Source organism: Zonotrichia albicollis, chromosome 2 (assembly GCF_047830755.1).
Source record: "Zonotrichia albicollis isolate bZonAlb1 chromosome 2, bZonAlb1.hap1, whole genome shotgun sequence".
In the NCBI taxonomy this organism is placed as follows: Eukaryota; Metazoa; Chordata; class Aves; order Passeriformes; family Passerellidae; genus Zonotrichia; species Zonotrichia albicollis.
In genome coordinates, this window is record NC_133820.1 from 20,878,732 (window position 1) to 20,892,085 (window position 13,354).

The 13,354-nt window shown below is 35.9% G+C and overlaps 1 protein-coding gene across 5 annotated transcripts in view; it reads left to right on the forward strand.

Moving 5' to 3' along the window:
* The window catches only part of CFAP47 (cilia and flagella associated protein 47), a 274,906-nt gene that overhangs the window by 149,098 nt on the left and 112,454 nt on the right, over nt 1-13,354 (forward strand). For all 5 annotated transcript variants that reach the window (XR_012578854.1, XM_026791865.2, XM_074534560.1 and 2 more), the window contains one exon: nt 7,527-7,624. Coding sequence is in view for 4 of the 5 variants with exons in the window: in XM_026791865.2 (XP_026647666.2) it covers nt 7,527-7,624 (98 nt within the window). In the remaining variant the exon portion in view is untranslated. The remainder of the gene's footprint in view (nt 1-7,526; nt 7,625-13,354) is intronic.

Genomic DNA, 13,354 nt, shown 5'->3' on the forward strand with positions numbered 1-13,354 from the left:
CTTCACCAGGCCTGCCTATAGGTACTATATTAACTTGAAAATTCTGAATTAATTTAATATTAAGTACATATTGACATGTGAAAGTATCATAATTTAATTTTAAATTGCAGCATTTCAAAGGGATCTCTTTCATCCATCAGTTCCAATTTACATGTGCCAACTAATGCAATCTTCCATTCTCAGTAACTTTAAGGACTGTCCCTCTGCGTGACTTAGGCAGGGTACAGAATGTAAGGCACACTCTTAATTTATGGAAGTTGCTCTTGGAGAATTACAGCATCATATCCTTTAAGAACAAGATTAATGATTGATGAATATTAAAATATTTTTCCAAGTAGTGTTATACGGAATACATGACATGAATATTCATTTAAATGTTCAGGTTTCTTAGATACGTTCATGTACGTAAAATGGCAGTTGAGAAAAAAGTTTATCTTGCCATGTTATGCAAAAACATTTTAAAAGCTGTACAAATTGATTACTTTTGTTGAAAAAGTATAACCCTTAGGTGAGAAAACCCATGAGCTCAAGCCTAAAGGTGAAATCCCTAAACTAATAACTTCCCTGGAAGAGGAAAAGTGTAGAAGTGTTGCCTTTTCAAGGATAAGTTAATTCTTATGTAGTAAAAGTCAATATAAATGTCTGACTTTTTGCATTATTTTGAACTCTTAATTTAATAGGGTTGCAATATTTTATTAATGAGTTAATGTTTTACAGCTTTCCCCCCTAAATCAAGTGCAGATTTTGTATACTTGGAAACTAAAAGTGAAGAGAGGTATCTAGAGCCAGTTAAAACAAGATTTAACTTCTTTTTCAGTGGAGTAATGGGTCTACCTATATAGAAAAAATTGCAGGTTTGTCCTTCAGCATGTGAACCAATCAGATTTATCGAGTGATACTGTCAAAAAAATCCAAATCCTTTTTCTAAAACATTTACATGTTTTAGGACTGATTAATGCAATTAGATTTGTATCTGGAATGAATTTGGAGGTTTATGGTGAGTCTGAAGTAATTCCCTAAAACTTTGTAATTTTTTTTTCTTTTAATGTAGCATGGTAGGGATACTAAAATTATCACTAAAAGTTAGCAAAAGAAAGGTCAGGTCTTTTAATATTAATTCTTAGATGATTAAGGTAAGTCCAGTTAGAAAAATAAGGAATGTAAATAATCATGGGTTTTACAGCTAGTCTGTTTCACATAATTTATATGAAAATGATTTATTCTAAATCAAAAAGGTTTAAATTTTGGTTTTTTTTCCTGCATGAGCTCTTTACATATTAAAAGCAGTTACATTTTTATATATTGTAGGAAACTAGGCAAAATGCAATTTTTAATTTATGTCTTACATTCTGTAAATGAGGACAACATTAGGGATGCTCACTCAGTGAGAATGTTCATAACTTCCAGCCTAGGAAGTTTTCTTGAGAATTAAGATATCATGCTGTGTTATTTCTCTGCCCACTATTACAAAATAAACCCAAACCCTTAAGCATCCTTATCTAAGAGTGTTTTGTTTGAAAATGGAATTGAATGTACTTTATTAATTTTTATTACTATATAAACTCTGAAAACATTAGGTAAAAATGCTGTAGAAAGAACTCAATTAAATTTGAAAATATCACTTAAATTCAGCTTTTTCCTTAAATAATCATATTTCTGATGCAAATATGAAATGTGAGTAAAAATTGGATATAGTATTTGAAATAAATCAATGTATTTAGCAGTACAATTCAAGTTTCCCCATTGTGTCCATATCACACATACACCCTCCTCCCAAAGAACCTGGGATTTTACACAAGGCCAATCTTCCTTCATCATCAGTGATGTGTCATTCAGAGCTGATGGACAGCTCTGTCTCCATCAGGAGAGAAGGATCTTTTCTTTTTATAACTGACAGCACATTTAATGGCTGGTGTTGCAGACAGAGGATGGATGAAAAGTAAATTTAAGGAAAGGGGACAGAGAGATGAGAAATTTCAGCTTGTGGCTGATATGGTAATAAGGGATTCTCATGCCAGTGATAGAGAGGAGCATCTTGAGAGCAGAAGGAAGAGGATTTAAGAATTGATGACTCTTCAGGATGTGATACAAAATAGAAGATTAAATGTGTAGGGCTTAAAACACTGATATGCTAGGGAAGATTTTATGACATTTTTTAAAATTGCACAATCAATGAAGAGATCAGGCCAAGAAGAAACAGTTTATTTGTATCACTGAAGAGAAGTAGGACAAGGCACCAGACTGATTTGATTATAAAAGGATATTCAGCTCAGTAAGAAAAACCAATAGTTTTGTTATATCATACAAGCTGGAATGAGGTTTAGAAGGGAAGTTTGAGATTTTAATCTGAAATGTTTGTTGAAGGTTCAAGTTTAATTTTCATGTAAATTGTAATTTTGTAATCCTGTGTTTTAAATACAGAACTGTCTGTTCACAAATGCCATTACTGTGGATAAATACTAGTTGAAGAAATTGACTTGTTATTAAGAAATGGATACAGAAATAATTCCAAAAATTTTCCATTTTGTTGTTCCCCCAGCTCAGGGTAACTACATGAAACAGGAATTACACACCTTTCTATGTTTCCAATGATTCCATAATAAAATCAAAAACTACAAAAAAAATGGGGAAAGTTCTAAAACCTTAAAATTAGGGACCTATTTTACAGTGGTGCTAACTGAATATGCAGCAGCTGACACATGGAGGTGCTGGTTTGCACTAACCATTAGTGACAGATGCTTGACCCTGGCTAGGCAGGGTGAAAGCCCGCTGACCAAAGGAGAGACTAAAAGAGAAGGTGGTGGAGATTAAATATTGAAGTAGCTGCATTTTTATGTTCAGAAGATTTGTGCTCGCTCCTCTCTAGAGGTGATTTCCATCTGACTGCAATTTGTTTTGTTTATTCCATGAGATCTGACAAGATCATGACCTGGTGGTTGCATAAAGCAGGCTGAGGATTTTTATTTGTCATTGAGGGCCCGGAGTGAGGAGATAAGAGACCAAGCCTAAAGTCAAATGAAGTTTATCTCACAAGAAATCAAAGTGCAGTGCTCAGGCCCTAAGAAAAGACTTAAAATGCATTAAAAATGTCAATGGAGGTTTAGAAAAGTAGAGGGAAAAGGAAGAGTGCATACTTTTTTTTTTTTTTTTTACCTGCTTTTGAAATGTGTGCAGAAAACAGAAACAGAAATATAACCTTGTTCTGTGTCTTGAGAGGGAGCTATCTATGAGTTTCAGCCTGAGTATACTGAGTTTATCTCCATTGCCCCTGATCATTGAGCCTTTCCCAGCAGCTACTCTCTGGCAAAGTAAAACTCTTTGAAAAACTCTAACAAAAAATAATGAAAAAAATCCCCAAACTCCTGACCTTATGGTCTGTACTTTGAAAAATGAATTTCTAATACTACACTTCAGCCATGTAAGTTGTTTTTTTAGGTTTGAATGCTGAGATAGAACTAAAGGAAATTCTAAAAGCATTTGCTGTTATTCTGTTATTTTGATCTGTTTATAGTATTTTTTTTCCAGGGAGCTTAAGCTTTATAGCTTTGGAAGTGACTTCTAAGTATTCTTGAGAGGAAGAACTAGTTTCTGACTTTTGGGTTGCCTTAGGAAGAGAATAAATTTGGAGCAAAATTAGTCTATAATTACTTGGGGATGAGGAGATAACTTGCAATAAATTGGCCTTGATGTAGCCTGTTCAAATAGATTACATGGATAAGGACATGAGCAGGGACTCACCTTTAAAGTCACTATTTGATATCAGATTTTCAGCTAAGTGAGGATAAATCCCTGTGTTTTATGTTTTTAACAGTGCAAGAAGGCAGCAAACAACGATTCAGCTTTGTTTTCACTGAGTAAAAGTTGACAGAACATCAAAGTTTGTACAACTTCAAGGCTTAATACTGAGCAAAAATTGCCGAAACTTTCAGTCAAGGGTTCAGCTGCAAAAACAAAAATATGCTCCTTCAGCAGAGAATTGCCAGGGTCATACCATGCATTAAGAAAACAGTTTCCATGAAAGTATTTTAAAATATTTAGGGACATATCAAGTGTTATGCAAATAATATTATCATTGAAAATATCTAAATACATGTTAGATATTTTTAATGATAATAACATTTTTTTTGTATGTATTTTTCAATGATAACTACATATCATTGAAAACTATATACAAGGTATTCCCTCCCAAACATGATAGCTGTTTTCCAGAAAGGAATTCTGTGAGTACTGAAGTTTATTTAGGGTCTCCAGAAAAAAGATTTGATTTTTCAAAATGGACAAAAATTTAACGAGAAATGAATCTAAACATTCAAATGCATAAAAAATAGAAAAAATAAATCAAGAATTTCTAACATAGAAAATATTTTAATAGCTCAAAACTAATAAGAAAGTATCTTGACCTGAAAGCTTTGCTTTTGAGAAAGATCAGAAATTTTAGAGTAGTTTTTAAACAAAGTGAACAGAATAAATGACTTTGTATATTAAAGGGAGAAGAGAGAAGGGAAGTAGACAATAAGTTTTATATTACTGCAGTTATGAAGAACAGAAATGTTATTCAGGAAAGTTATGAATACTGAGGAGAAATGTGTGGTCAGAGAGAAAATGAAAGCTCTAAGTGTATATGGAAAAGTAACTTGGTTGCAGGATATATGAATTGCTGGAAGGTCTAATATTGTGACAAGTATGCAGGGTACTGTGTAAACCACATTTCCCTTATTCACACAGCTGCTGATTTTGTCAAAGAATTCAAATAGTTTTGTATGTTGTGGCTTCCCTCCCTTATTGTGATGCTTAATGATTTTCATTGGAATATATAAACAAACTTCTGTAATTTCAGAATTTATGCATGTCGTGGGGTGACAGCCTTTATCCCAATATCGTGTGTTATGTCTGGCAGCTGTGCCTTTTCCTTCCCCCCCCCCCCCCCCCCCGGCAGTCTGGCTGTGGCGGGATGGGGAAGAGAGGAGGGGGGGGTGGGACCAGGCACTTTTGGGCTTTTGGCTTTTGGCTTTTGCTGCTTGGCTTTGCTAGCTGCTTGCTTGCTTGCTTGCTTTTTGCTTTTGCGCTGGTTTTTTTTTCCTTTTTCTTTTGTTCTCTCTCTCTCTTTCTTACCCTCCCCTGAAGATACTGGACCGGCTCCGAATTCTGACCTGCGAGCTCCAGGACACCCGAAGCCTGCTAGAGAAGATTCGGCGCCCTCCACAACACAGTCTGGTCCCTTTTCTTTTCTTGTGTTGGGGAGTGTTCTTTTGTTACTTGTAAATAAATAGGTTTTGTTTTCCACTTTGCTCCTCCGAGAAATTCCTTCCCGAACCCGGTGTTGGGGGAGGGGTGGTTGGAGGTTTGTTTTGTTCTGGGGGGCTCCCTCTTGGAGATTTCCCCTAATTTGTCCTAAACCAGGACAATGCAGGAGACCTGTCTAAAAATTGGCAACACATTCTCTGCCTTTTCATTTCTTCATATCCCAAGCTGATTTAAGCAAGGAGTCACATGCTGGTTTGCACCACCACAATTTAATACATGAGATCCTTTGGAATTCACAGACTTGCAGAATCCTAGAGTGGTTTGGGTTAGAAGGGACCTTAAAGGTTGTCCACGACTCCCCTGCCATGGATAGGGACACCTTTCATTTTAAACCACAACTTTTGGGCAGACATTCTCTTGCAAAGGTGATTTGTTACTTTCTCTTTTATCAGTCTGCTCAGAAACCTTTTCTGCTGAAGCCTCAATTTGGAAGAGTCTCCCTGACCATTCCCCTCAAAACAAGCTCTGGAGTTTAGAAAGTCCCTGAACTCCACTGTAATGAACACTCCTGCAAAGAGTTAATTTAGATTTTCTGCTGCAGCTTTATCTGCCTTGAGCATTCCTTTTCTCCCCTGATCATCTCTCAGCCCTTCTGTGTTTGTCAAGGTTCCAGCTTCAGATGAGTTTGAAAAGGTTGTGATACTGCTTTTTTAAATCATTAGCAAGTTGTCATTTGAGGGTGGAACATTTTTGGTATGAGTGTTCTTGGAGTTTTGAGGAGAGGGTGGCAGCATTGTTAATTTTTTGTTTAAATAGCAGCTTATGCTCTTTTCTGTTTTCCTTAACCTTACTTTCATTAGTGAATGTGTTGCTGTACTTTAATGAATCCCTTTGTCCTGCAGTTTAATCACATATCCTTGCTAAATGGAACTTTGCTGTTCATGCTTTCCTCTTTTGTTTCCTACCTGAATTTCACAGCTTTTCTTACAGTTTGACTGCATTCTTGAAGAATGTGATGTCCTAAGCCATGAGTACTCTTTAATTTTCTTTCAGTCTTTTAATTAAGAACTTTTATTTCAGTTTCCAAGGCTGTATGTTCTGTTTTGGTGTTCTGTAAGATGATCCTCCCTTTTTGCACAAGTTACCTCTCTTCTCTGTATTGTTTTTTTACCTTTTGTAATTGATGAAACTCAGGGTCCTGTACATGCCACAATCCTTTAATGGACATTCAGAAGATCTTTTTAGCTCAATGATGCTAATTTTTATAGATTGTAAGACACTGAGGCTATTCCAGACAGGTTAAGCCTGGAATTTTGGTATTAAACCCCTGTAAATTGTATGCATATCAAATTCGCCCAAAGAAAATGGGTAAGTTAGTACAGAATGTACATGGTGGAATTTGTAAGAAAATAATGCAAATAAATCCTGTCAGAAAGAGTTTTATTGGAAACCGTGTTTGGAAATAAAGTCATATATGTGAATAAGGAACTGTAATAAGGACAATGGTGACTGTGATGAGCTGGGGTCACAGCACAAGAGAAATCCAGTAGGAGCTCCCAAGGCTAATGCTGTGGTGGAACAGGAGTGCTGATGGAGATCCCTAGTGTATAATTCAGGAAAGTGTGAGTAGGAAGATCAAGGCTATTTTCCTCTCATACAATACACTGACAAACAGGAATAGTGCAAGTAGTTCTTGGGTTGGCATTATTAAAAGGTGCTGAACAGCTCTTTATATATGAAAAAATCCTACCACATGAAATATTTGCACTGTGAAAATCAGGCCTTATGGTAGAGATTTCAGGCTTAGTTTGTTTCATCTACCTGAATGAGATTGATGAGATAATTTTATTAACATACACAACTATGTTCTAAAACCAGGAAAATGCTAGATACAAAAACAATTGTGTGAGAGGAACTAATTTTGATTTCCTGATATAAAATTGCAAAAGTACTGTCAGTTTGCTCTGAAGTTTTAGTTACAAATCAGTGATATTTAAAACTCGGAGACAATGTGGTAGTCTAGGAAGCTAATTTGCCAAAGTGCTATTTCCATTCCATTTTTTGTATATATTAATTTTGTTACTACTTTGAATCCTGACAAGAAGGGATTAGAAAATAGAGTGTGTTGACACTGATTAAATCAGTTCAGGATTTGCTTTGTCTCATTATGAACAGTGACTGGCATTCCTGCTAAAAGTTCAAAGTTCTCATTGATTTGAAGGCTGCTAGGATTGATCAGCTCATTGGGTAAGTTTTAAGGCATTTTGGTTTTTCTAACACAGGAGGAAGTTCTACAAACTGCAAAGTGTGGTTCTCCTTGAAGATTTTCAGTGCACCTGCAGCAGCAGAAAGGACAATAGATGTGGACTGCAAAGCTCTGGTAAGATTACTCTAAATGTCTAATTTTGTCCTACTGCATTAGAAAAAAAATTTAATTTTTATTGTTGTTCTGGCTGCTATCACAGAGGATTAATCAATTTTATTAAGTGACCACACAATCATTTTTTGAGAAAAAAACTCAATACTTATTAAGATCTCATTTAAACTCAGTGATATGAACTAAAATAAATGCTTGAATAAAAGTATCTTCTTTATCCTGTTGGAAAAATTGCGCTTTTATTCTTTGGATCTCAACTAAGCCTGAAGTCTAAAAAAAAATTCAGTGTATCTGTTGTCCACAACAGAATTTGTCTCTTTTGGTACTTTATTCATTCATGCATGCCAAATTATTATTGCCATTTAAATTTCTTTAATCATTGAGATATATTTAATTGTTTATATTACTAAATGAATACATACTGTCACTCTTAAAAAAATAAATTATATTAGTCATACTACAAGAACAATTGCATCATATTAAACAAGTATGCTTTAAGTCTCTTAACTATGTAAAGATACAATAATTTTTAGTATGTTTGCTTAATAAATAGTGTTTTTGTTTCCCACTGATTTGTAATTTCATTTGTCTTTGAATTATCATTTGTAAGGTGTTTTTTTTCAGAGCTAATATTTTTCCTATCTTCTGTAAATGGATTTTTGCTTTATTGTCTATACTGCTTTCTACAGGCATTGTAATACCAGGTGCTGGTAACAGGTTTTATGAGTAGAAATTATCGGTAGGGTTTTTTCCTGCAGGAGCATTTTTGCAAATAAAAATATGTGATTGAGGTGCTAGGGGAATATCTCTTCCAGTCACAGATTGTGGGGAAGGGAAAAGAGTCTCCTCAGTTGATTTTAGATGTGTTCAAATGGGGGGTAAAAATCCAAACCAGTAAACACATCTTAAAATATTTAAATTTCATTGTCCATATATGACTTCACATTTGCTCCTTTCCTTGAAATTCAGCGTCCTGGCTGTGAACTTGTGTAGGGAAGAGAAACAGATACTGATCTTTTCAAAGCCTTGGTGTTGGATGAGTATGCTGGGAGGTGTTGCTGCTAGTGAGGAGCATTAAAGCTGAACTAAAAGAGTTTGTGATTTGAGACCTTGAAAAGAGCAGTGCAGATTTTTGTCCCACAGGATCATGCATTGCCTTGTATCATTTTCTGATCTGAAAATTCTCTGAAGTGGTAAAAGGGAAAGCTAGATTTGAAGTACACTATTGACTCCTATTGTATGAGAAATTCTCAAGGTGCATTTGAACTATTCCTATAAATTTTAATCAAATTCAATGTGAAAGCTTGAGAAAAACAACATTAAAGTACAAAATACTTCTGCAGTGTTCAGGGCACTGAAATGACTGGCCTTAAAATTTGGATAATTCCTTTAAAGGAAGATGAAGGAGGGAAAGAAGTAGCTATGTCTCTTCTTCAGATCTCTATGGAAAATTTAATAAATTTTTTCTTATTGATGAGTTTGGAAGATGACATGAATATTTCTGACTAGCAAATAAAAACACATGGTTGCTGTTATGGAATTGTGATTGCTGAATTTACTGGTTACATGCCAGGCACTCAATTTTGGAGTGTGGGAGCTTTCTGTCTCTAATGTAAGGGAATGGGATTATCCTATTAATTTCTCAGTAGAACTGTCAGTGTGACACCAGGAAAGAGAACCAGTGCAGTCCTTGACTGCTGAAGAATGGTCAGACATGAACAGAAAGCAAATCATGCTGCTGGTACTGCTATTAGAATGTGCACATGTCTGGTTCTTGAAGGTTAAAAATGATTTTGAAATACTGGAAGAAAATCAAAGAAATCTCCTAGAAGCATGGGGGACTGGAACAGCAAGTTTTGTCATATGAATGTTAAATAGCTCTATCAACTTAGTTTGCCAAAGAAAAAATGGAGAAGAAATGTGATCATTTGCTAAAGAATATTTAGTGATGATGTCTCAGTTTTAAATAACTCTGTCAACTTGGTTTGGCAAAGAAAAAATGGAGAAGAAATGTGATCATTTGCTAAAGAATATTTAGTGATGATATCTCAGTTTTGCTGACCAACATGCATCAAGAACAAATGGCCAAAAATTTACATCTGAGATTTATTTAATCTTGCGTGGATTGTCCCAGTAATGAAAACAATAAAACATTGGAAGATCTTACTAGTGAAAACCATAGACAGAGTCTTGTGAAGGTGAGAACTTGAAATTGCTTCAAAATCTGATAAATATTTAAAAAGCGTAGACACCTGGTACATCTGCTACATCAGTGAGTCAGATTTAATGAATACATTGATCTCTTTTTGACCTTAGAGTCTTCTTCCTTCCTGGCCCTTGGAATGAAGAGGATTAGCAACATTTAATGTGAAATATTAATAACGCTGCTTTTGTATGGTAGTTATAGCTGAATCTCATCATCAAATGCAATACACATTTATCCTGAGCATGTCAAAAGTCCTGTTCTGTCTTACACAAGTGATCAGACTTCTGAAACATCCAAAATTGGCTGCAGCAGAGGTAAAGCTGGCAGGATGGAGGTGTTAAATGAGCCAGGTGTAGCAATGAGGCAGGTGTAGCATCCTGCTCTTCTTGATGGTGACCACAGTGACACCAGCCTGCAGTGAGGGAGGGCCCAGGGAGCTGAGGGCTGTGGGTAAACTGGGAACTGTGGACAGTGTAAGGTCATCTTGGCACGTGTCATATGATAGTTGATCAATATATTTGCTTGCAGATTCCAGTTTTGTGTCAGAGGTTTGGAAATTCTTTAGGTTAACTCAGCCTTTTGCACTTCATACATGGGCGTCTGTCTGAAGTGCAGTGCCTGTGGCAGGGTGACAGCTCCCACCACATAGAAAGGGGAGGTGAGAGGTGTCAGGATTCAGGCCAAATTTCTGACTGTGCAAGTTCTGACCCTGATGGATGGCCTGAGGGACTGGCCATCACCTGATGCTGCTCCTCTGTTGAAGAGGGCAGAGAACTCTGAAGAAACAAGAAGTTCTATGGCAGCACCCTGCAGTTGTCTGTAGCTCGCGTCTTGGTGTCAGCACAGAGTTGTTCTCTTCTGTTTTCAGTGCATAAAATGAGCTAAAAAGAAATACCTGCCTAAATGTTAGGTCTGTACTGCCCCCACCCCAAACTCATGCATTGTGTCCCCATCCTCGTTTAATTTGCTCAGAATTTTCTGTGGTAAGTATTATTGCATGTGCTTCCACCTATCTTTTGCATAATGCTTAATTCTGATTAGATCAATGATCTTGAATTGAAACAACACAGGATTTTCCAGTTACATTTACCTTTAGTTTGCTTTGTTGTTTCCATGTCTTGACATCCTTAAGGTGAAAAATTTCAATATCAAAGCCTACCTGCAGATATGTATCTGAAAGACTTAGAGATAATTTGGTTTAACTCAAGTTTTTAATAAAATATTTTAAGTTTGCATTTCTACATTGTTGAGACCCATCTCACTACATATTGTTTCTGGATGTGTTTTGTCTCTCAACCTAAAATTCAACGTGAGATTGATTACTTAATTGAATCAAGCCAAGTTTTATACTGCCCAAGTTTTCTTAAAATTCTTTTGGCCTGTTATAGCTGAAATCATTTAAGCTTGTACTTTGATATTAACCAGATTATGATTAAAGTGTTTATGGAAATAAAAATATTGAGTAAGTCATAGTTAAAGCCATTAGCCATATTGAAAAAGTCATTCATTTTAAGCTCTAGTCCAATTTCAATTATTTTAATCACTGTATATCAGTAAAAGAAATACCCTTGTTTGAGTAGAAGAAGTTATCTAACTGGAGATTTGGAGTAAAATCATATTGTAGTCCTTACTCCTGAGTAGACAGTGTGGGTTTCTGGTTGGGCACTGGAACAGCTCCCCAGGGCAGTGCTCACAGCACCAGCCTGGCAGAGCTCAGGAAGTGTTGGGACAATGCTTTCAGGGACATGGGGTGACTCCTGGGGTGTCCTGTGCAGGGCCAGGAGTTAAACTCTATGTTCCCTTCCAACTCAGCATATCCTGTGATCCAATGAAATGGATTTTAAATTAAAATGTAATAGTTTCTTCCTAATTTTTACATAGAAGCACAGTAGTTCCCCCAGTTTGAGACACATCTGTCTCTAAATTGAATAAGATTTAATTGTTTTGGTCCATGTGGTCAATAGAATGCCCACCACAAGTTGTTTGGTATATTACAATGCTTTAAAGGTCAATACAGTGCTTGAAAGAGAAAAATATTGTAATATCATTTTCTGTGTGTAGAAAAGAGATTACACATATACTGTGTGTATAGTAAAAAAGGAAAAAATGCCACAAACTTAGCTTTTAATGGTGCTAGTACTGTTTAATATTTTTATGTTTAAAAGGTTTAGGATAGAGACCTGGTCATTAGTACTCATGGTGTCTCCTGTGTTGGATAAATGCTTGGTGCCATTACATTGCAAATAGTTGAATAAAATATTGATTTTAACTCTCTTAATGATAATTCCCCATGCTTCTATTTCCAAGTAAGGAATGGATGACAGTCTGTTTCTCAGTGTTCAGTTAAACTTCTTGAAGATAGATTTATTTCTTATTTTGTTCCCCAGGTTTTGGGGTTTGTGTTTTTGTCTTGTTTTTGTTGTTGTGGTTTGTTTGGTGGTGGTGGTTTGTTTTTTTGGATTAAAGAGGGTAAGGCTGGGTGTTCTCATATTTGGCTGAGTGGTTTTTTTTCCAACCTGGACAGATTGGTAGATGATTTCTGACTTTCATTTAAAATTAATGATTTTTTTAAAGCCTATAGCCTGCTGATCTAGATATTTTTTTCTAATCCAAGCCCTGAATGCTCTGAAATCTACTGCTCAACCATTGCAGAAATCAGAATAGCCCTACTGAAATGGAGGAGAGTATCCAGCTGCAGATTTTCTTTCTAGGTTCTATGTATATTAAGAGAAAAGAGATAATTAGTGAAGCCTGGAAAGGTTGTAAGGATGCATTCCATCTGTGAAGGATTGCTAAAGCTTAGTAAACAGGGGCACCCTTACAAGTGTGACAAGGATAAACCTGTATTTCAGAGGAGGGATATTATCAAGTGTTGGTAATACTGAAATAACCCAGTCAGTCCTAGTGCTGCTCATAATGAACACCTCCAACTTTACCTTACAAATTCATCAGTCACTGCCCAGATTCGACCTCCTTTTTTTTTGCCAGCTGTCATAATGAAAGAAATCAATCTAAATTCTAAGAATTTTTGGTTTTTTTTGGTGCCCTCTGTCTTTCAGTCTACCTGGATAACCATTTTGGGCAGTTGGAACTGCTGGCCTGTAGAGAACATTTCTCCACAGTCATTAAATACTCCATTAGTTTTGCTACAAGTAGAAACATTTCCATAGCACTGTCCTGGAATTAATTCCAGTAAAGAAATGTCAGATTTGTGAGCTGTCATTTCTATTCTATCATCTTAGAAAATCATTCTGTTTTGAACTGCATGATGTAAGGGAGAGTGATGTTGGAGACTTCTCAGCTTTGGCTTTCTTTCCACCAATGCAAATTTCAGGTTTCATTTCACCCTGACAAAGATCATCAACTCTATTAGAAGAAATCAGCTGAAAAGTAGTTCAGGGAAAAAGGGAGAAAGTATGCTCTGTGATAACAGTCTGCTCAGGAATTTATTAATTTTTCTCTTATGAAAGTATAAACATATTTTTATTTAATTTTGTCTTGTCTAGACCAGCCTGTGGCAGTTTAAT